At 40.2% G+C, this 24,764-nt stretch overlaps 1 protein-coding gene across 1 annotated transcript in view; it reads left to right on the forward strand.

The window, feature by feature from the left end:
- The window catches only part of REPS2 (RALBP1 associated Eps domain containing 2), a 97,664-nt gene that overhangs the window by 60,694 nt on the left and 12,206 nt on the right, over nucleotides 1–24,764 (forward strand). Inside the window, exons 12-14 of the mRNA XM_059823832.1 lie at nucleotides 2,886–2,928; nucleotides 5,468–5,604; nucleotides 18,559–18,623. Coding sequence (XP_059679815.1) covers nucleotides 2,886–2,928; nucleotides 5,468–5,604; nucleotides 18,559–18,623 — 245 coding nt within the window. The remainder of the gene's footprint in view (nucleotides 1–2,885; nucleotides 2,929–5,467; nucleotides 5,605–18,558; nucleotides 18,624–24,764) is intronic.

Here is a 24,764-nt window from a genome sequence, read left to right on the forward strand (position 1 = left end):
TTCTGAAAGTTCATTGTAATTATTAACCTTCAGGATGAAAACTCAGTTCGGATGAAGCATGAGAAATTTTACGTCCTTCTTTGGTTATTGATTTGGGCTGTTCACGTAAATTCAGGAAAGGTGATACTACCATGCTTTGTCACGGGAAAGTTTTCTTTGCCATCAGAAGGACTAGAAATTTGAAGTCAGTAAAAAATTTTATATGCTCAGCATGTCTGAATATCTGGCCAGTTTATTTAGGCTCCTAAATGGAAGATCATTGTTGACCTTGGACTTCTAAAGGATGAAGGGCCAAATTTGTGAGCATTTAAATTACACATTTCTGCTTAGGCCACCAATAACAGATGAGTCAGTGCAGGTGATTTTAAACTAGTGGGGAATTCTTTGCTTTTTTCCTTAGCAGTGTAGTGTATTTACACCTTTTGTGGTACAGTTTCCCACCCGATCTTCAGCCTATAAAGCAGGGGGGCATCAGCTGAGTATAAGGTATTAGGCTACAGCCAAAAGTTACTGAGTCTGCATCCTTAGGAATGTTAAAATGAAGTTGTATTGGGAGAGGGGGGTGGGAGCAGTTAAACACCCAAACTGGGAACCTTCACACTCTCCTATGGTGTGAATGAATAAGTAAGAGTTCATCATCGTATGTGACTTTAATTAGTGCAGACCAAGCTGTTCAGTTCATCGGGCTCTACTACTCCAGGAATCACACAAACTTTTAAATATTAAATATAATTAATCTACTCAACAGCTTTAATTTTTTATCAGTTTCATGTAAGTTAGGCTTATGTCTCCATAGCAATAGAAATATGGAAAACCCATGAACTGGATAAATACTTTTGTATCATCTTGAAGGATTATGTTGTGTATGTGTATAAATCTGCACCTCACGCACAAAGTACACGCAGACTGAGTGTACCAAAATAACTGCATGTTTTGTGGAAATACTGCCACAATTATTTGTATGTCCTAATAATGAACTATTTGCTTCATAATATTTTTGTATTACACTTCTTATGAAAGGTAAAGCTAAGTCCGGGTATTGTGTAATTATAGCCTTGAATTCCCTGATTTTTCAAAAGCTTAAAAGAAAATCCTTGGCGGTAGTATTATATTGCTATTGTTTTTTATTAGTAGGCATTTCGGGATTCTCTCTTCCTTGTGTGCTTTCCTGTTTACCTCAACAAGATATCCTTGGAGATTTTGAATGTCAATTTTACCTGTAGGTTTTTAGAAGAAAGCCTTTAAAAGAAGCATGAACAGAATTACAATCTGAAGGAAAGAAGAAAAATTTCCAGGTTCTTAAACGTGGCTTAGCTTGGAAAGGATTTACACTTCCTTTTTCTAAGTGGCATATTTAATAATTGTGCATGTAATTTAATAATCAGCAATTTCAGCATTGGAAAAATGGGGTCATGTGGCTGTAGGGAAGCAGTTTCTGAAGTTGTATTCTCTGGGAGTTTGACACAGAGAGAGAGAGAGAATTATTATCACTGCTGTGTATTTTAATAATAATTCCCTCTGTCCCCGTTAGTTGCTAGGAAGAGTTTGTTGCCCAAAAATCTGGAATGACTGTGAGCCAGTTTGTTGGTAATAATCTACTAGAACTTGGTTTATGAGTGGTTTTTTGTGTCGCTGCCAGCTACATTTGGGTTTATTCCATCCAAAGCACCAACTAGCACTGCATGACCCTAAAAGCAGTTTCTTTTATGAAGAAACAATGTGTGGCTATACATGTGCCATATGCTGCTACTTGTCTTCTGTGAGCCTAAAGCCTCCTATGGAGGGTCTATGCAGTAGTACAATGCAAGCCATTAAAAAGTCAGTATTTGCCAGCTGCTACCACAGGTAGCTCCTGCTCTGTGTTTTAGAGGATCTGTCCTATTCTCAGGTAGTGCTGCATAGTAGCTGGTGATAAATGTCTGACATGGAAAGAGACATAAATCTGAAGGAACCGAGAAACCCTGAGATTTTTTTCCTCCCCCCAACCTACTTGCTTCTTTTAGGATTAGCAGAAAAATGGGTAAAGTACAAGGATTCACTTTGTGTGTGCATTGGGATCATTGATGCTGCTCTAATATCTTGAGGATATCTCAGTGGGCTGAATCTGAAAGCAGTCACACAGATACGTTATCTCAAAATTATCTGATGTTAGTAAGGAGAGTAACAGAAAAGTTACAAAAAGACTATGTAAACCAAGGAACAGCCTCGAGGAATTACCCAGAGAAGGTAAGTCAGCACTGTTGTTTTTCAATCACATAAAACCTGCACATGGCAGGATATTTGGAATTCATCCAAATAAAAGAAACCGATTTTTACACTGATAGAAATGTGTTTGATCAACACTTAGCCTGTAAAGCGTTCTACCTTCAAATATCTTTTCTTCCCAATGTCAACGTAGTCTCAACTTGATGTGTTAATTTCTTTTATGGCTGGTAAGAAGATGTATGTTTATACTAACTAGTTAAACTATTTAGGAAGGACATAAACCTTTGCGCTTTGGGAAGCAGGACAGCTAATAGATATTTGGACTAGGAGCAAGATGTTTTCTGTGGAAAGTTTATGCTATTCCTTATGTTGATTTGTCATAACTACATCCAGGACTACAGATCAGAGCTATCAGACCTATTGCTTTTCCTGCATTCTGGTATCCAAATTAAAAGGTGAATGTCTGACTACGCGTGGGCTTTTGAATTCTTGGGACATTTACACACTACAGAGACAAAGGGGAAGAAGAAGCGAAAATAAATCCCTATTGCTTGTGTGAGATAAGCACGCTCTCACATCCACATTTGCAACACACATTTTTAATGAACGCTGATCCTGCAGCGAAAGGCATTTATTTGAAATACGATGTTCTAGCGGTTCTTTTTTCTCTTCTGTTTCAGCTGCTCAGGAATCTAATGCACTTAAAGCCAGACCGCGATCCAGGTACTGCTTTCATTTCTATTTCAGGAGAAGACATACGTTCCTCTGGTGTTAGAACTGGTGTTGCATTTTAAATTTTTTTTAAATTGATGTTGTGCTGGAAGTCCAGCTCAGATAAAAGGCAGATTTACCAGGACAGATCTGTAAGCTATAGACCCTACGTAAGTACTGCCTAGAGCCGTGCGATCTCTGGTCATAAGGCGCTGGGACTTTTGCTTGTCTGCCCAGCCCCGTTGCCTTATCGGGGTGGTGACTGCCAGAGGCGTTGTGGCAGCGCAGTGGGGACCACCCCGTTGCAGGAGTATGTTCTCAGCAATTTTGTGCTGTTGAAACCTGCACAGTGGTTGCATATGGAGAGAGACACTGCACGCTCCCACAGAAACAGCAATAGTAGCTCAGCTCTCGGATGTGGGTGAGTGTATCCTTTTGTTGGTGTGCGTGTGCTTGACTATGGCTGGTTGGTGTGTGATGGAAGAACTTATGGACTTACACTGTTGTGCAGTAGAAATGACACCTGCTGAATTTGGATGTTTGAAAGAAAAGAGAAACCCTTGCCAGAAAATACTGTGTATGAATGGATTACGTGTTGGGTTTGGCTGTTCACCATATGGTATATAGCCATATCATCCATACACATTCAAACTTTTTTTTTTGGTGCTAGTTAGAGGGCTTAATTTCTTTTTTCTTAGATAATGAGAGTGTAATCAAGCTCCCTCCCTCAAGCTTGTCAAAGCCTGCTAATAAGAGAGGATCAGTTATAAGCATGATGAATGAAGGTTGAAATCCTCTGTTCTTAGGACCTATGTCCAGGAAGGCTGAACTGCCTTGTGTGCTATTTTTCTGCTGCTAGCCAAAGCTTTTTAGTTTTCACACTGTTTTAAATTTTCTTGCTGTGTTACTGAATCATAAACTGCCAATACGCAAAAAATGTGTAAAAAGTATTTTATGCAAAAATGCATAAAATAGCAAATGCTTAAACAAGTTTGAAAAAAGTTACTTAATGTGACTACTCTGTCACATATGACTGTCTCATATCTGACTATATGTCACTACTTCAATGCAGAAGTTGACACTAAAGATTCCTGAGCGCATCCTTGAACTCAGACCTTGTGCTGCGCTTGTCCTGCGTAGCCTGGAGGGCTCTACAACCTTGAGGGTCTCTGTCTTCAGGTGTGCCTCACCACCAGAGGCTACGATCAGAGTCTGTTACAGCTCTCAGCTCTGGAGCCTGGCTTTCTAGCCTAAGCTGTGCAGATTCTTAGCTGCTGACTCTTAACTGACTTCTGGATGCCAGGTCCGCCTGCTACAAGCAACGATTCATTGTCATAGGGCTCTGTGTTGGTGTATTTTTGCCTGGTAGCTGCTATCTTACTCGATCTTTTAAAAAAAAAAAATTAAAAATCTCAAACTGTTAGGTTGTACAGTTTTAATGCAAGTAAAAAATACACCGCATAATACGGAAAGTAAAAGTATAAAACCTTAAGATCCTGGCTCAAAGCTTTCCCATTTATTTCAGGGTGGTTGGGTTGGGTCTGATATGGTACGGCTATGGAATTCAAAACTCTACCAAGACAAAAAATGTGGCATTGGCAGAGGTTTTTGTATCACATGTAAATTTTGAAGCAATTACGGCTTTCACTCCTGTATTTATTAAAGTTTACATCAGAAACAAAGGACCAGCATTGCCAAATGTCTGTCACGCTAAAGAGCTGTTTTCTAACAACAGCCTGTTTGGAAAAAAAATGACCCGTTTCCCATTAGTGGGAGTTATTTCTGTTCTACTCAAATGTGTTTTTGGTCTTGCCTGTCATGCATAATGTGTTACAGTACGTGTAACATCTCACATTGTCAGTGCTCATTTTGAACAAAGTTCTTGGTCTTGCAGAAAAACTGGTAACTACAACAGCTGAAAAATATTGGACACTATTCAGCAAAATCTAAATTCTTAGCAAATGCACTGTGTTGGGATTAATGGGTTGTGGAAGGACCTAGAAAGATGTACTGAGGCATGTGTTTGATCAGTGTTGATCACTTTGGAGCCATTCAGTTTTTCTGGATTTTGTGGAATTTGGTGACTGTTTGCTATGAAAAAATCATTCTGATAGCTAAAATACTATAAATTACAAAATGTGTGCTTGCAAGAGGTAGGTTGAAGCTGTACCTGTATAGATGCTACCCTCGCAGTTGGGAAAGGCAACAGAAACTGTAAGGGGGAAAAAATTCTTTACTCAGGTTTATTCAAAATAGTTGCTACAATTATCCTGTTGACAGTTAAAGTTATGTTAGAAGGCCTGAAGCTGTGATATAAAAGGCCTTAAAAAATGCTAGCCCTGGAAGCATGACCTGTGCCTTTTCCCACATGTGTATGTCCCTCTGTTGCCAAATAAATCTGTTATAATGGGGTATTTTTAGTTATTGGGGCAGGGAATTTCCACCATACACCTGAGCTCTGGGCAGTGTATTTTTAGGTACTATTCACTGTAGTTGTTTAAAATGAATTTGTGAAATAAAGTATTTTCTGCCCTGCCCCATTCTTCCTTAGGTCGTATTCTAGCACATCAATAGAAGATGCTATGAAAAAGGGAGAAGAGCCCCCTACTCCACCTCCAAGGCCACAGAAATCACATTCCAGAGCTTCCTCTTTGGATCTGAACAGAATATTTCAACAAAACACACAAGGTAAATTTTGCTTTCTTTCCCCCTTTTGAGACCATTTAGGTTAGCTGCATACTTGGCAACTTGATCTGTTTGCACAAACGCTTGACAATCTATACATATGCTGGACTTTGCTATAGACAGCAATACACTACAGAACAGAAGATGTAATGCGCTTTCTTGCATTACATCTCCACGAGGGGAAAAATCACTGTTGCTGTAATTAAGGTGATACTAATGTTTTCTGGCACGATAATGGGAAGCTTAACATATGGTAGTCTGTCATCACTGACTGTTTATAACTAGTCTGTCTGTTTAGACAGTTCTCATCAGTAACGACAATATATTTGATTTTTGTTACTATTTATTTTTTGTAGTTCAGAAGCAGGAAGAAAACCCTTAATGTTTAAACTGGGAGAAAGTGAAATTTCTTGTGTGCAAACATTTTTGATGTTGAAGTCTTCCATATGCGTGGGGGCAATCATAAACCATTCTTTGAGTAAAAAGAAAGGGTAATTTCTTTTGACACGGGTGCATATTGAGGGGAGAGAAAGAAAATGTAGAATAGTAGCTGGAGTGAATGGAAAGAAAACGTCTCTCCAGCACGTTAGCGTTTGAGCGGTCCTTTTGCCTCGCACAGTGAGCGGTGGAAAGAGGAGCTGTTTGTTCAGGGCAGCGGTCACCAGTGCTTTAGCAGTGTCCTTGAACTAGACCAGAGCTTTATGTGGTGCCAATCATCTGACTCAAGGACTAGATTAAACATGGTCATGTTTATGCTTCAGAAGAAAGCCAAGGTTTGACTGTGTCAAGGAATGTTTTAACTGGGCTCTCTAATGTGGTTGTTGGAGTAGAAAAGAAAGAGTTTCACCCCTTGCTATGTGGGACTTTTTTTGTGTGCAAACAACAGACAGAATTCAAGAGTCCTGCTATGTGTGCTGAACCCTGAAACTCGATAGGAATAAACGGTTTTTTTCTGCCTTACACAGAGAAGCAATTCCTGATCTTTGACTGTGGTTCCTGTTCAGGGATCTGTTGCTTCCGATTTTGATTTCGTTATAAATCAAAATAAAACCCCAAACAGAGCCAAGTACACATTTTCTAAGGCAGCAAATCCTCTCAGAATCCAGATAAAAAGTATAACTGGAAGGAAATAAACTTGGATTTAAGTTTCTCTTGGAAAACAAATGAAAGGAAAATGTGAATTCTCAAAGAAGTCTTTCTGTGAATGAAAAGTAACATCTTGCTCTTGAAATGGATTGTTTTGAAAGTCACCATTACTTTTGAGATAAAGTAACAATTTCTTCTGGGCAACTTAACAAGCTGACAGTGTTGTAGTGAGTGCTGGGAAGGATGACTCGTCCTATCAATACTTTTTGGAGGGTTTCCTTACTGGAAATGGGGCCATTAAGTAAGGATAGGCTGTTGATTGCTTGCAAAAAAAGAAAGTGCTTTGGTCACCCTAAAACTGTTCATCATATTCGGTTCAAATTTACAGCTATTTATAGTTGGAACAAAAATTGGCTATAGGTTGACAAAACCTGAAGTATGGTGTGCTACCAAACTGCAGAAATGGGGAAGGCCTCCCAGAGGTTCAGCTTCCTCCTGTACCTGCAGGGTGTTGGCCTGTTGCTTTTTTGCTCTCTTGGATGTCCCCTGATGGCAATGCTAAATATTTGTGGTGGTCGTCTTCCTCCAATGGAGCTGTTCTATTTTGTGTCAAAAATGTAAATACTCATTGGGAATGAATAAGGAGGAATTTGTAGCCTTGAAGGATTCAAGGAAGAACTTGTTAAACAATTTGTAGCCCACCCCAAAGAAGGGGTTCCAGTTCAAATAAATCGGCATTATCAGAAGGAGGGGATTAAATTAACCCATCCCAGCGCACCGAAGTACCATGGTGCATTTTGCTTCAAAGCAGAGCAAGGTAAATGTCTTCATTGGAAGTCGTATTTTCAGTTCTTTGTTCTATGAAGAAAAATATGCACGCTCTTTCCTGCCAAGCTCTGAATAGTTGTTATTCTGCAACATCCTATTGATAATGTGATTTATACAGCTGCTTTCTTTTCTTCCACTTCTCTTGTTTTGATCACCTCACTTTTTTTCATCCATTTGTTTTCACCCTTTTCGCTCTGATCTTGCTTCTCAGTAGAAATTCCAGTCTCATCATTTTCGAATACCTTTTTCATCTAGAGACAGTTCTTCCTCAGGGACTGGTCATTGCTTCGGAGCCAAACTTTTTACTGAGGCACACTTTGCACTTTCTAAAAAGACAGTTTGTAGGAAGACAGAGGGATTGAGCACTGTCACCTTAAACCGAAGAGCCTTGCTGAAAAGAAAGTGTGTGTGCGTGTTTGTGAAGTAAATTGCACACAGTTGTAGAATAACAAGTTGTACTCTTTACTTCTGCTGACAGTATAAAAAATGAAGTTAGAGTAGTTTCTATGTGCCATCAGAAGGTACAGTTACAGATTTACAATATAGATGGCATGGTGGCAATGTACTATTCAGGTTTCTTGGCTATTGGGATAATACAGCCTGGCATAAATATCGAACCTGATGTGTTTCTATCGACAGGTCAGTTGATTACTTTCTGTCCTAATATACTCTCAATTGAATTTTTGCTTTACGTTTTCTCCCTGCCTTCCTTCCTTCCTAGGTTTTCAAAAATAGTCTCATTGTCACAGCTGAACCACAAAAATTGGCTGGAATGACCACCCCTTCTAGCACCACTGTATTGCCTAGTGTCAGTACAGAAAACCAGACTATAAAATTGACCATTTTAATAGCTTTCAGGGTATATTCAACATGATTGGAATAATCCCATTTCGGTACATTAGTTTTTGTCTTACTAATTTTTGTTCAGAAATAATTCTGATTTTTGGAGTTTGGTGAATAATCTGCTCCCACATCTGCAAAAGAGTGGTCAGTAGTATTGAGTTTTATTTTCAGTTCCTCGTTGATCCTGTTGCTCTGTCGGTATCACTTCTTTAATTGTGAAGCCATCAGTGGTTTGGAGCATTTTTTTATTTCATTTTTACAGGGCAGAAAAAGAGAAATCTCTTTTCTTCAAGTAAATTCAGCCAAAGTCTGTGGCAGATTCTTGTTGCGGGCACTGTTTTTTTTTGGGGGGGGGGTGTTTTTGTTTGTTTTTTCGTTTACTGCTGCTGTATCATGTTTGCCACCATCTTATGATGCCCCTCTCCTGGTAAGCATACACAGAGGACATTTAGCTGTGATGGCTGGGATGTCCAGCAATGCATTAGCCGCGGAAACTGTGCTTTAAAATTGTTTAGTTTAGACATAACTGCAGTTGAAGGAGGTGCCTTCATTCACACTCTATAGCTGCACTCTTCTGGGATGCTGTAACTAGTGTTACCCTGGAAAAACATAAAAAACCAAGAGAACTTATTGAAGGGCCCCACCGTCTGAAATGTTCATATGTGAATTTCTGTTAAGAGATGTGAAGAGACAGAAATCTCTTCCATTTTTTTTTAATCATGTAGTCTTTATGTTAGCATCTGAGAAAAATTCAGTACTGCTAGATTCTCAATGTATTTCTTTTTGCTGAACATATAATCTCTGGCCTATGTACATATTAAGAAAATAATAAATAAAGAAAATAATAAATTAAATAATAAATTAAGAAAATAATAAATAAATAAAATAATAAATTAAATAATAAATTAAGAAAATAATAAATAAAACCTAGCCAAGGTTTTATGCATCCCTGGAAAGACAACAGCAGGTTTTAAGTAGAAACAAAAATGTCCGTTTAAAAGTGTACATGACCTGGTTTACATCTTCATTTCTTCTCTAGCCCACTGTCTAGTCACATACAAGCCAAGCGCTCCCAGAGTAAGACCTGGGAGCCTGTGGCCCGCAAAGCCTTCCTGCACTGTTCACAAAGGTCATTTGCAGAATTAGTTGTTCTCTGGGGCTCCTCGTGCTCCCTTCCATCTGTCCTGCGATCTGGGTGAGGGAGCAGGTGCTGAGGGGGACAAAATTGCCGCAGCTCAGAGCCCGGCGGTCCTGCAGCAAGGCTCCCAGCCACCTTTTACGCTCAACGGCAGCAGTAAGCTAGGGTCTGCCTTGGGGTAACTCTGGGACTGGTGCAAGTCTCAGCTTAAGTATTAAAACCCAAAAATGCATCCCTTTTTTCTGGCATTTTGCTCAGTTACATTTTTTGCCCATGACAACTACTGAAGAATTTACTTCTGGGCAATTGTAGGCAGTGACAGCAGTCTGGGTCTTGTTAGATTGATACAGATGCCTCTGAAATACATTTTATTTCCCATTTAGTTTCATTTCTGAATTGCATAACTTCTTTTAATTAACAGTTCTGTTGAAGAAAGGATACTTGTTTGGAAAAGAGAATTTGCTTTGATGAAACAACAAAATTGTCATAAACAGCGTAGTTTCATGTTGATATGGAAGCAGATTGAGTATCTCTGCGTAGTTCATCAAAACAGCCATATAACTATTTACAAATGAATTTTTGACTGAAGGTTTTCAGCACTCATTTGCTTTTGAAACTCGCCTCCTGCTGTGGCTGTCCCTGCAGTGAAGAACGCATGGAATGCAGGCACCATTTCTTACGTCGGCTTGTAAGCAAATGCTCACTGTAACCTGGATTCCCTCCTTTTGGGGTGCTGGTTTCAGCCAGCAACGTGGGGCTGGTATTTTGGGGTTTTTTCTCCCTTTTAAAATGTGAGGTGTTAAGTACCACACTTAGTAAGGGGGAAAGACAACTAGCATTTCATTGTAAGTGCAGTGTTTTCTGTTACGGAGGATGTTTTCTTAACTACAGTCAGATCTGTAACCTCTACTTACCTCTCTGCTGGGCTAGTGATGGCTGCCAAGCAAGCTCTAAATACTGTGTCCGCAGAAAAGGAACAAGGGAACAGATTTATTGGTGTGCATCAGTGTTCCCATAAGTGATAGAAATGTGTCCCCACGTCACTTCGGTAGTCCTTCTTACACACGTTTCCCACGCAGTTTAAAGTGTTACTTTTATCATAAGATTCAGTCAGTACAAACTTTTTTCTGCACCCTTTCATTTCCGTTAGTGCTAGAGGAAGACTGGTGTTCAGTATCACATTTTATCCTCTTGTTCGTACCTTTGAAGAAGACTCTTCGTTACTTCCTTTACTTCATCAAGCCTTCATTGCTTCATTCAATTAGCACAACCTTTCCTTGAACGTACAGGCTTGGTGGGTTTTATTTGCCAGGTGTGGAGATTTCTGAATAGTGTGTGTTGAGATGTCTTTGGTTTTTCGTATTTGCCCAACCACAGCTAAATTCTATGTATTTCCGAATGTTTTCAGCCCACGTATCAAATAAAACAGTTCTGTAATTGTGTAGGAAAGAGGATTTGGAGAATTAAAATTATTGTTGCTTCATTGTCATACACATTTTGATATAAACAGGTCCAAATAGTTACCCTAATACTGTTTCCAGCTGTTTTCCGCAATCTGTTTTCAGCTACATCATATTTGTAGTTTGGTGAGCCAAATGCAGGTGACTTTCCCTTTTGGGCACATGGAACTGGGTGCTACAAAACCTGCCAGACTTAACCTAGACAAGTATGATTACTTCATTATCTTCTGTATTCTTTTATGCTTAATTGTATTTGCTAGGAAATGTCTGTATCTATTGAGGTTAGCTGTCTGCAAGTCTTAGTTACTAAAGGCAAGCTTTTAAGGGGTTATGAAGGGGGTTATATTGTTTGTGTTTACGTAAATACAGATTTCACAACTAACTTTCTGGTTCAAAGCCGAAGTGAGAAGGGGAACCTAGAATAATAACGTCCTTTTTTATGCTGAATTTAGATCACAGTGAATTTAATTAATTAATTTTCAGGACCCCTACCTCTTATTGCTCTTCTATTGGTCCTGATTTAGTAAAATCCAGCTACTTTCTTGGGTAATAGGGCTGGATTTTACTCATGCTCTAGTACTATGCTGTCTTGTGTGTTACTGGGTTGTATTTATTAATCAGACCAAAACATTAAATTAGGAAGATGACAATTCTGAAGGATCTTTATTTTAGAATAGCGATAATGGCAAATACCATCAGCAAAATACGCCATTTTGCTGAATATCGTTTGCACAGTGTACAAGAGCTCTAATTGCCAGCTTGATCGAGTTAAGAGGGCAGAGTCAGGTTAGTATCTTTGGTTGTAAGGGTTGTAACAACAATTGCAATTTAAATTAAAAATGTCTTTTACGCATAGACCGTAGAGAACACAAAATTGAGCTGCTGTTCCTACTCTTCTCCAGCACTGTATCACTGCAATGAAAATACTGTGAAATGCTTTCTTAACATAAATGTTGCAAAAACATTTTTTTGAAGCAGAGAATAGATTTTTTTCTTTTGGGACTCAGCTCCTGATCTGTTACAGGAGCTGCTGTTTTCTGGTCCTGTTCCCCTTCAGAATATATGTGTTCACTGAACTGAGCTTATTCTGAATAAAATATGAATGTCTTCCCTCTGATTTGAATGGAAGAGTTTTACACCTCTCAGCCCTTCAGAATTTTTTTGTGAAGGATTTATGTGTTTACAACTATGTAACTTATTTCTTTGCCGTACTGGACAAAGACATATTTAAGGTTGAATAGGCTGGAGAAAATAGTGAGGACATGAATGGATGAATGGTTATTATATGATAGGAATCTGATGGGGTAACTTGTTTCTGCATTTTCAGATTTTTAAATTTTTATGTCTATCTCTAAGGGCTGAGTCCAGAGAGCACTTGAGTGCAAACTGGGGTAAGTCTTACCAGCCTTTCAAGTGTAACTGTTTCTTGACAATTTGTGTAAATGGAACTTCTTTAAATTATTTTTTCCCATTTTTTTTTAATCTTAGCTTTTGTCTTTCTGGGATTGAGGAATGGTTTACAGTCTGTTTTCATTCTGCTGCAGGTTGTTAAAAATGAAATTTTAATCCAAAACCTCTTTTCTACTGAAAATTATTAAGGTTGAAATGTTCTTGACTGGCCCTACCAGCCCCACTGACCTGTTTTCATGATCCCATGTGGGTTACTCCGTTACATGAAAAATGTTGGTCAATCATAGAACAGCTTTACAGGTTAAACATGAGAGGATCTTGTATTTCTCATGTGGAACAGGGGGACAAGTTGCCTCCCTTGTGGGGCAGACCATGGAGAAGCAGATGTCCTCAAAAAGAAGTGTCTGAGCAGCAAGTGGGACTGGAGGGGTGGTGAGTGTAGAGTAGATCTACACCCACCGAGTAGATCTGTGTTGGAAATGGGCATTGGCAGCAAGTGCCGGAGTCTCCAGCATTCCCACCAGGGTCTCCAGAGGTGAGAAGCTCTGGCAACGTGGATATGTGAGAGGTAGGTGGAGGGACTGTGCCTCCCTGTGGGTGGAGAATGAAGCTGAACTTGAAACGAGAGGGAACAAAATCATTAATAGTTTCATGTAAGGGCGAGGCGGAAGGAGGGAGAAACAGTCCCCAAATAGAAACACACAGAATAGGAAGGGGTAGAGAAAACAGTAACTAGAAAATGAAATGGTTTAGGGAAAATGAGGGACAGGAAGTTAAAAATACAGATGTTGTGGATATATGACACAAAACAGAAAATAGGTGTTTAAAAAAATAATTTGTTTTACAGCTTTTACATAAACCATGCTGAATTTCATGGATAGGGTGTTAAAAAAAGACATCATAAACACCACCTTTAATAGTGTCTTGTTTGATTTGAAAGTGACCCATCAAATACGTAAGCACAGCAGTGTCCTAAATGGTCACACCTGCGAGTTCATAGTGCAGAAACATTAATTGCTTAAGGTCTGGCTATATCTCTTCCTAATCATTTGGAAAGCACTGGGATAATTTCCTGTGCACTTGGGGTATGACTGATGTCTATATGATTAGCACATGAAACACACCTGTAACAAGAGTGTGTCTGTGACATCAGGTGTGTGTATCAGCCGCTGTGATGCATGAAGCTTTGCTGCTGAGTGGGTTCCCAAAACTAACTGTGAGAAGAGAGGTTATTCTGGCGCTGGCGATGCTTTCTACAGTCTTTCTACAAACCTGATAACAAAATTAATATCAGGAGTCTAAAATCTTTTTTTTGCATTGCTATTACCTTCTGAGGAGACATTAGTAAGAAGTATTGAAACAGATCCCTGGATAAATAGGTATTTCACAACCAGCTTACTAGAATCTTTCATTAAATTTACCTTCCTGGCTACAGCTTTAATTTATTTTTTTTTTCTTGTTGCAACTTTCTGCAGACTTAGTTGTGAGAATTAATAAATCAGATCTCTTGAAAAACAGTTATTTTACAATCACCTTACTAACGCTGTTGTCAGGAATGTAAATAAATTAAGGAGTGGAGAGAGAACGATATTATGGGCTATCCAAGTACCAATTTCAGTGAACAAGAAGGGAAGTTTTGTAAGACGGAGGTAAACAGAAACCAGCTTAGACACAGAACTTTCTGTGGTCTGCCTTTGGCAACAGAGGCAGGAAAAGTATCTCAAAAAACTCTCCAAAATGGTGTCAGAGTGGAAGGGTGAAAATGCCAGCTTCCCAAACTACCCAAGGAACCCAAGCCTTAGGTAGTTTGGGGAACTGAAGAATAATTCATTCTGTTGGCTTATCTTTTGCAGATCCTTTGCTTCCTGGTAAAATGAATCAGTTGGTCTTTTGTTAAGCCTCATACGGGAGCTAAGCACTCTGAAGCAGCGTAAACTGATGTAACTCTGCCATGCAACCAGCCTCTCCCTTGATCCAACAGTGCTGTAGCAAAATACCAAACACATCAGCCAGATTCTACGGAGGAACCCTATCAGAGTTTTCTCCCAATTTAAGTCCCTGGATGGTCTCCAGCCAGTTGCAGAAAGGGGTGGTAGGGGTGGTAGTGGTGGTGATGGGGAAGCAGAACAGAAGCAAGAACCTGGGTTTAGGCCATCTGGATCCCGGTCAGCTTGGATTTAGGCTGGGTTTGGTTAGGGCTGCACCCTTTGCGTGAGCTGAGAAATGCAGGCCTCTTTCTCCCCTTAGGAATGGTGACTGAAATAAGAAGAGCAACCAAATTCTTTGTGCCCTTTTGATCATGGGACGAAAGGTGTGTCGGGTTTTGACGTGACATGAGGTCAGCCTCCTCTGGTAGGCGGTATCTAGTTTCACTTTGGCTGGAACGGTAGAAAATGGCCCTTGAACCAGGAAAACCACCCTCTTTCGGGACACTGCTTATGAAAGTGTTCAGTTCAGATGAGAAGGAGTACTTTTTTTCACCCAACAGTACTAACTTGTCTGAGGTGATACCCAGGGTAAAGTGATAGACATCTAAAACCAAGAAGGAAGACAGCTGTAAAGAATGGAAATGAAATTAAGTACTTAACATGGAAATGTTTCAGGAAATGTAGTTTTATATGCAGCTGTTCTATTATTAATTAATTTTAAAAAATAGCATGCACCCAGCAGCTCAGTGAATTATGGCAGTTTCCTTCAATGCTAAGAAACAAGAGGACAAGTGACTATCATTGGGTGAGAGAGGTGCAGCACGTTGCTTTTACAGGTTGCTCCAAAGGATCCCAAGGGCCGAAATTTGTTCCACCCTAATTTTGGCATCCTCTCCTGCTGCTGTGCCTGGTGAGCTAAAGACCTACTTCCCATAGGTTTGACTGGACTATGATAAGTTTGTTTTCCTTTGGTCTCCTCTTCCTAGATCAAATAAGTCAAGTAAAGAAGCTACTTGGATGGTCACCGTGATTGATATTTTTCACTACCATGGGTAATGAAAGTGCTGAGGATTTGTGTTGTCTGCTGGAGGCAGAGCAGCGTGGCCAGATAGGATGGCATGGCCTGTTCTCAGAGTGTAGCATTACAGCCTGGTGTTTGTTTTAAAATGTTAATCTAGCTTCAGACTGGAAAACCTGTTTTTCTTTAGCTGGAGTGGTGTCCTGTTAGTGCTATCAGACCTCTGTAATTGCCAAAATAGGGCAGAAAAATGGTCCTGGAAGCTTTCCATGCAGATAATCTGCCTTAAAGTGTAAACATGCTAAGTAAAGAACCATGATTTTTGAACCAAAAGCCTTATCGCTATCTCTGTGGGAGTAACTAGTGTGTGAAAATGCTATCATTTGCAGGAATACGTGTGATATGGATACTGGATATACTTAAATCTATTTTACTAGTACCTGTATGGCCTTTCCACAGTGCTATCTGCTTTTGCACAGGGTGTGAAGACTTGCTTTCAAAGAGCGATGGCATGCAGCTTATCCCAGCTCTGGAGTGTGCACCTGGATATATGACATTTATCTGTTTACTGCTCAGTCCCAGGGTACTTGCTTTCATTTTGGAAACAGACCTCCCCCTGTATTTCGGTTTGCTTTCAAAGCTAATGTAGTAATGCAGTCTCTAACAGCAAGAGCCGATCTGTGCAGGGCAGTCTCCTAGGAAGGCAGGCATTCTGGGATAGCCTAATATTACAAGTCATCTGTTGATACACATAAAAACCAATGAGTATCTGTTAATATTGATCTCTTTTAGGGTAGTGACACTAGAGAAGGCTGAAGCATGCAGCATCTATCATTAAATTTTTTTTTTCATTGCCCTGGGGGGAAAAAAAGGGAGGGTTTTTTTATAAGTTGTTATGAGTCCTCAAAAGTCAACTAACTTATGCCTAGCAATTGTACTCGCATAAGCATGATTTCCTTCTAACAGGCCAAAGATGTTCTGCAACAGCAGGAATTTTATGAATATTTCATGAGTAGCTTAAGTTAGAATTTGCAGGATTAAAAAGAGGAAACTGGGTCAAATGCACATGGTGTAAGCATCTAACTTCTTTAGTGCTAAATTCATATATGTTGTATTTTGAAAGCTGAAGAAGTGGTTTTTTGGGGGTGTGTTTTTTGTTTTTTTTTTTATTTGACCATTTTACAGAAAAAATACTTTTCCCTTTGGAATTTTGTGGGCCAAATCCCAGGAGACTTCTGGGGTTTCATAGTGTGTGCAACCACTTCAGGAGATGCTTTTCCAGCATGCCCAGCGCCCTTCTGCATAAAGACTATCCTGCTGCTTTTCTAGGTATACCACTGGGTTTAAAGAGTCAAGGAGCAAGGACAGTAAGTTTTATATCCTCCAGAGCTGTTTGGAGAGGCAGAGATGATACCCTCGCAGTGATTATCGCTGGTGGTGGTGGGAGGGTAAGGTGCACGCAGGTGTTTTCCATGGAGCGTCGCAGCACAGCTCCCACAAGGTTTCCTCAAGATAAATGTATCACGTTGAGCATACATACCTGTCCGCTATTACATTGTGCAACTGATGGACCCACAGAGCACTGGTGTTTGAGTCAGATGGTGTTTTCAAATATAGTTACTAGCTGTAATTGCCAAAGCCACTGCCAGTGCTCAGATAGATGAAATAAGAACCTGAAGTTCAGGCTAAAGGAAAGGAAGGTTTCTTATTCCACTGTTCCTTTCTAAAGATTATTTGCGCAGAAGAGATGGAGAATGTAGTGACACTATCATGCTGGTATTGCAGTGGCCTTATAAACAGAACTAATTAAACGCAAGAGAAAGGATCCTAATGACCATGGTTTTTCAAATGTGTCTTACACCTGTAGGTGTGTTAGTGGCTTCCTTGCTTAACCTAAGTTGGGTTTTAATTGTTCTACCTCTCTCCTTGGCACTGTGTGCAGTGGTATTAGGCTTCATTTTGATTCAAGAGATGATGATACAGAAGATGTAAAAAACCTTCAATGTATTATAAGCCTCTTTGGAGCTGTATGTAGCAATATGACTGTTCTCAATGTTTTTACCCACACATTTTTACTCTCATGTCACTGTTGACCTTAATGGTTAATATCTTTTGTCTTTGCATTTTCAACCATGTAGACATTTTTAGACATGTAAATGGCTAAGCTGTAACAAAGCTCTTAATGGTCTTTGTGGCTTTTTAAAATATGCATGGAAATAAGAAGTGTATGAGTGTAATGGCTTGCTTAGCATTATTGTGGTAAAAGGCATTTCTAAGTTTAATATTGGCGGGGGGTTTTTTGGTATACAAATAGCCACCAGTGCAAGATGGGCTGCCTGATATCTTTGCCAGTGCAAGTGCTAGGCACTCAATGTGACAGGAGCTTGTGGAGGGTAACCCACCTAAGGACTTCCACCAGTCCTGGTTGGTGTCTCTTTGTTAGCCTAGTCCTCCTTTCTACAGCTGCCTTTGGAAGCCGTCATCTGTCCTGTAGTTTTGTCCCATGATGGATTTTAGGTATTTTAAGGAAACTGAGAAGTACAGTGACTGGACCTACGTGATTGTTACCCTCCCTTTGTGCTGGCTCAAACTAAAAGCTGACTTTGCTTTGTGTTAAAGGGGCCTGAACTGACCATTAGGGTTTGTCTTCCTCCCCTTATTTCTCCTCCTCCCTCCGAAATACCTCCAATGAGTAATAACATGCAAATACAAAACATAAAGCCAAAGAAACGCATTTCTTTTGGGGTCATTTAGGCTTTTGTCCTATTAATTCCATGGCAGATGTTTTCTTTTTAAGGCTGCACTCCATCACATGGTGCGTTTTATCTGGAGTGAACGCTAATGTCTACGTTGGATTCTAAAGCATCACTTTTAAAAAAGGCAATAATGTTAATGACAATGAGCAAAGTCCCAAGGACAAGTAGACCCTGTTTCTGGGGTTCGTTAAATAGAATTGGATTGCTTTAGCTACAGCTCTTGTGGCTGACTGGCTTCCATCTCTGCTTTTTATCATAACATTGTGGGTTTTTACAGCAATTAAATCACTACTTATTCACTACTCATGAAGTTATTTCAAACAGGGTTTTGCTCAATAAAGATCATTTGGTTTCTGTTATTAAGATGTTGAATACTGCCTCTTCACTAGGAATTATCATGGAAATTAATTTTGGTTTTATTTGGAATTAAATTAATGTGGGTTTTTTTGTTCGTTTGTTTTTTTTTTCTTCTTCTTTTCTCACTGTTCAGCTGTGAGGTCTGGCTGGCTGCCCCCACCACCGCCTGCACTGCCCCCTCGACCTTCTGTATCTCAGGTATGGACAAAGGTTTAGCACTTTGCTGTGTATTATTTGCTTATTTATGTTACTATTGCAGTGGTTAGCACAAGTTGGCTTGGGCATGGCAGTTGTTCTTGTTTCCAAGTTAATGCAAATCTGCACTTTGCTCTGCAGTTCCCAACATGTCCTTTGTTGGTCTGTCTAGCCGGTGTGTTGCAATGTCAAATTACAGACTAATTAAATCTCTTTGTAGTGGAGCTGACATGCACCCGCTAGAAAAAAACTCTGAATTAAAGGCTACTAAGGCTAGTCTACTAATAAGAGTTTCATGCCTGAAAGGCATGGGCTTGATACATACTATTTGTTTCTCAAGCTTCAAATGCTCAGAGGGCATCTGCTAAGGGAGCCACGGCATGTAAGAGTATATTTCACCCATGGGTTTAAAAAATTATGCTGAAAGGAAGTGAATGCCATGTCAGTTATGTTATTAAGTTTCAAACCATTAGCGGTGTGCTTTTGTTTTCCTTTTGGGATGGGTTTTTGTTTGTTTGTTTTTAGAGTATCACACAACCACAGCACAGTGCAAATTGATTAAGTTTTGCGTATCTGCATCTAGATACTTCTTCATGTTTTAGGAGACGATGGAGGATCAGCATCTTGTTCTTTCTGTGTTGTTGGCTCTGTTAAGTCGTAGGCGGCAGTATGCTTCATATATTACTCCTTTAGGTCAAGTGCGTAATAGAAAACAAGTCCATAGGGGAGCTAACAGCCCATTACATATAAAACTTGGTGAGACACCTTCCTTGGGCCAGAAATAGTCCTCACTTGAGGACTCTTTTTAAGAGTCTGCTATTGAACACCTCCTGCTGCACAGTGCTGCGCAGTGCTTATGATAGAAGTGGTAAAAGGTTTGTTGCCACCCCCAGCTCCACCAGCAGCTCGTTGCTCTCTTCTTCTCCCCAGCCCTTTTTAGCATCTGAGTGGAGCTAGCTTCTACCTTGAGGACTGTAGAGAGTTCTGGTTTAAGCTTGCATGCTTCTTCCAGGTTGCTATGGCATTAGCCATGCTGCTGACACCACATGCTCCTTAGTGCACCCATCACATTCCTGCTTTGTCTAACGCTCCCCGGAGAGCAGCGTTTCCCTCTGGCTTCCCCCCATCCCGCCACACAGCTCCCTGTCTCCCTGCCTTGTGCCTGCAGCAGCAGCTGCTGCAACCCATGCCAGCGCTCCGGCCGCTGCTCAGACTTGCCGCAGCTTACCGGCTCCATGCACTGCAAGCCCTTTCGCTGGCGTTGGGAAAAGCACTAAATATAATAAATCCTGTTCTTAGGGAGAAAAACCCGTTGTTTTCAAGCGAGGTTCTGCTAATTGTTCATTTTCTTGTCCTGTGATAGATTTGCGTTTCCTTAGCAGGGCAGTGAGGAGAGATGTTCATTTATTTATGCATGTCCAGCACCTTCCTTACCACATGACAAATACCGAACCAACTGCTAATCCTACACTGGGTCATGCAGAGTATAGGACTTTTCCTAAACGATAAACACGAGAAGATTCTCCTGTGAAATTCTTGATCCAATTCTCTCCAATACAAAAGTCTGTTTCCTGAAAGAAAGAAAAAAAGTGCCTTCTGTGTCTACTGAGTAATGAATGTACAGCTGATGCTTTGCTTACATGCATCACTTACATTTGCTTAATTTATTTCTGATTATTTTTAAAGATGTTTAATCAAATATCTCATCAAAATATTCTTGTTCTGAAGTCTAGCAAAAATGTACGTAAAAACAGTTCTTGAAAACATAATAAGCTTCATGCTCATCACATTCTGTTTATTTTTTCTCCAAGCATGCCTTTCTGTGATAAAGGTAACAGACAGTAAGGAAGTATGTGTGGTGGGGTCATAATTCAGCTGAGCTGACCCTTACGAATAGCATGTAAGCAATAGTAAGCATATGGATTACATTAGTCCAGTGGGGCCCTTGATTTAAAGAGCATGAAGAAGTTGGAAGGAAGGATCTGCTTTCAAAACCGAGGCATCGTCAAGAACTGAAGAAAAACTGTGATACTGAAATGACACATTCAGCTTTTTCCTGTTTCAGGATTTACCAAACTCTTCTTAAATTTCTGTTTTAACTGATTTTTCAACAATGTTAGTCAAAATCCTTTTTTATTGCCATAACATTTTGCTATATGCCTGCAGTTAAGCACTGTGAATGACAAACGTAGCTTGGAAATGAAGCGAGCCCCACATATTTCAGGTGGCTGTGCACCACATAAGTATGCTTGTGGTGCGATTATTTTGGCTCAGGTTTGGAAATCAGTTGCTGGAGGAGGAGAGGGAAAGAATTTCTTCTGAGGACTACAGTTTTCTATGGATGGCTGAGAAGCAGCCTAGACCAGTTGGCTCTTAGAATGAGATTAAAGGGCTCATGGGATGTAAAGGCCAAAGTGCATAAAAGAGAGGTATCGGGGGTAGGTGTTATATTTCAGTGGAGCAGAAGTACTTCTGTGAGCTTAATGAATAGCAATATAGAAATGGCATCTTGACTTTGGTCCTGGGTTGCTGTTGTTTTTAGTAGAATTTGTTTCAACCTTTAGGAAAACATTATTTTTCCTGTCAGAACCTCCAAGGTAATCAAGCTCAGTAAGTTACTGAAACACTGGTTATTCAGACTGTGCCAAATGTCTCTAGTCATATCACAGACTTACTAAATTATGTCCACATCCAGCTCTGCCTCCATATCGCAGTCAGCTGAGTAATGAGGGAGAAGGACTGTGTCCCTGGGTGGGTGTAGCACAAGGTAAAACTTAGAGCTAATACTGCTGTGGCCTTGTCTCCGGAGCTGAGTGGATGCACAGGCTTACTGTGAGAGGCTTGCGTCTTGGGATCCTGTGAGGACTTGGCTGGTTTATGGGGAAATAGCAGTGGGGCTGGCTTCTTTGCTCTGGCTTGCTGCTGTGAGCCCACGCCATTCCATACCTCTGGTGGGTAGACACCTTTACAGGTGTGACTGTATCTCTTCGTACCTCTACGATGGGTTTTAGGGTTGGTGGATTAACTCTGTGTTTCTTTCTTCTTGATGGCCTCTAAAAGGCTATGGTAGCTCCATCTCCTTGAGATTCTTCTCCGTTGCCAAAGTCAGCGTTGTATTGACTTTGTAGCCCACAAACTGTACCCAAGTTTTCCTCAGAGCTTTCACCAGCCATTTCTCCGATGCAGTGGTACTTTCATCTGAGGTCCCTGTGGTGATTGTAAATAAATGTAATAAATAAAGATGCACAAAAGGCAAGTTTACATAATGTGGATACACCATTATCTCCAATTTATGATCTTTTAACCCAAATTCCAACCCATAGCTCTCTGCGCTGCAAGCCATCTTGAATTGATGTTTCCAGTAAGACACTGGGAAATGCAATATGAAATGCTTTCTTAGAATCCTCAATTCATGTTGCTTTCCTATTAAAAAAAGAAAGTAATTCAAGTTTTGCCTAAATTCGATAAAGGGCACTTGGAAAGGTTATGTATAGAAACAGGCTTATACAAAGACTAGAGTTCTGTTTTGGATAATACGTTATTTTGAAGTGTTTTACTACTGTGTATATATGTCTGTGTATAACTTCACTGACACCTTCTGTAATCCCTAGTAGTACATCTCACACTTAGCAACTCTGTAGTAGCTTTTTGGATTTAAGGATGATTTTATCTATATCGGTTTCCCTATTTCTTCAGACCATAAATATTTAGTATGCTGATATGCTGCAAGCTATTGTACAGACTTAGGATGCTGGCAATGCCTCACCTCTCTTGCTCACTTCTCATGACATGCTATAGTTAACGTTTTTTCCACTCTTTTTTTTTTATTATTTTTTGGGGGGGGTTAAGTTTTTTTAAGTTTTAGGGTTTTTTGTGTCATCCCCATCATCGTCCCCCCACCCCAAGGGATGGTATATAGAACAGATAACCTGTAGCTTCTTGAAATACCTACTGTGGTTTGGTTTTTTTGGGGCTTGTAGAGGACTGGATTCAGTGGCTCGGGTAATTTTTCCTGATCCTGTGTTCCTAACTTTTAATGGTAAACTGAGGTCATCAAGAAGAAATGGCATAAAGGCGGCCCCAAAACTTTTGTGCGGATCCAGAGCTGTACATAGAAAACTTGTGTAACTTGGAGGCAGTAAGAATCATGATAAGAAGGCAATAGCATATGTAGCTGATTTGCAGTGACACAGAATCACGATAGGAGGGCAATAGCATATGTAGCTGATTTGCAGTGACACAGATTTCAGATAGGAAATATCTTTGGGTGCTCATGAATAACACTCTGCTGGAACCAAATATGTGTATGCACATCTCATATAAGCCTCTGTTGTTATTTTTTTTAATGGAAAACAAAATAATACTTTATTACTGTTGGCTTTTAAGCCTACAGAAGTCATTTACCACAGCTGCTTACTGTGGGAGATTTAGTAGCATATTTATGCTAATAGAAATTACGGATGAACACTGAAAAGCAAATATAACTTCAGGATTTTATCCAACATCCACTATCTGCAACATTGCCCAATTATATCAACAGGCCTTTATTTAAATTACTCTATTTCAGTACCTTCCTGTCCAGTAATGAAGGCATATCTTCAATCCTGCCCGGGCTACATAAGGCGAGTTGAAAACAGTGGGACTGGAAGAAAACCCTGTATATCTTGGCTGAAAAAACTGATGTTCCTAGTCTCTTTTCCCAGAGTCTAAATTTTAAGCCTGTTGGTTTTGTAAATTTACACTGGTCTGTGCAGGGCTTTTATTTCTGGAGGCCTTGGGACCTGGTTTTCCCACTGGTTCCACACGGGCAGTTTTGACAGGTGCTGAAGAAATTACGGACGAAGGCAAAGTGGTGAAGTGGAGTAGGTAGGCAGCTGTTAACATTATCAAATTGAAACATCCTAACTATATTGCAGCTCTGAAGATTAAAATCTCCCTGTTATATGAGCTCAAGAGTTAGGCTGTCAGTTTAGTGGCCATTGTTACCATTAGATGTTACTGATTTGGTGAAATCATGGAGAAAAAGTGCTGTGAGGGATGATAGGTGGGTCACCCTACCCAGTCACAGGCACCTGGTGTTGTTGGAAGGCAAAGATATTATTCTTTTTAACATATCGAATGTTCCGCTCTCCAGATGTTACTCAATACTTCATAATTCCTTGAGGCTTTTTGGCCATTCATCATCCAGAATTGCAAGTGAAAACTGGGACCGAGTTCAAGAAGTTGTCTCTACTAACATGCCTCCATGTTCTGCTGAATCCACGGAGAGCCACAAGCATAGGGTATGCTCAGGCTGGGTCTGTAACAGTCAATTACGCGTGCCCACGCTGATCTGCGACGCCGAGGCCAAGTGGTGGGGAAGGGCTCCCGTCCGTCCTGCTGAGACCTCTCAGCCTCCTGGGTGGGATGGCCATGTGCAGGCTCCGTGCTGGGAGCTGGTCTGGGAATCCTCCCACAGCCAACGTCTTTGGGTAAAGCTGAGATATATGGAGGATGGGGTGGGGTTTGCAGTTAGACTTGTTTGGAGAAAATGTTGAGCCAACTGAGGCACCTTCTTACTCTGTAAAATTATGTGAGGAATGTCAGATGCTGGCAGGACACCTGGAGCTTTATGGGAAGGAGCTTTTTTGTTATAGAAATTAAAAAAAAAAGTGAAGATTTTGCTTTTGGCAGAATGCTATTTGTATACAGGATGGTATTCTCCCAGACAGTCCTTTTAAATTAAACCAAACGAATACCTTTTTTAGCTTGCATTTACAACCACTGTGCAGGAAGAGGGTGGTTTTTTTGATCATCTCCACGGTTTTGGCTGCAGAGTAACATATGTTGTATAATCAGTGCAATATAGGTACTGAAGAAGCCTGTAACTGTAATAAAACTGAAATTCTTCTATAACATGAAAGATTTTGCCATCTGCCACTTTCATATAATACAAGTGGATTATCTTCCTCTGATGCAAATTATATATTAAATCTAAAACGTCCAGACAAAATAAATTACGGTTTAAGAAGTGGTGGAAAGTAGCACAGTTAAAACTGAATTTGGGGAGTAGCTGATGGATGCCATAAAATCCTTTCTAAAGAGGTTTCTGGGAGAATGGAAGAAGGGCGATATCTTAATTAAAATGTGTTGTAGTAATTTTTG

The sequence above is a fragment of the Gavia stellata genome, chromosome 1 (assembly GCF_030936135.1).
Source record: "Gavia stellata isolate bGavSte3 chromosome 1, bGavSte3.hap2, whole genome shotgun sequence".
Classification (NCBI taxonomy): Eukaryota; Metazoa; Chordata; class Aves; order Gaviiformes; family Gaviidae; genus Gavia; species Gavia stellata.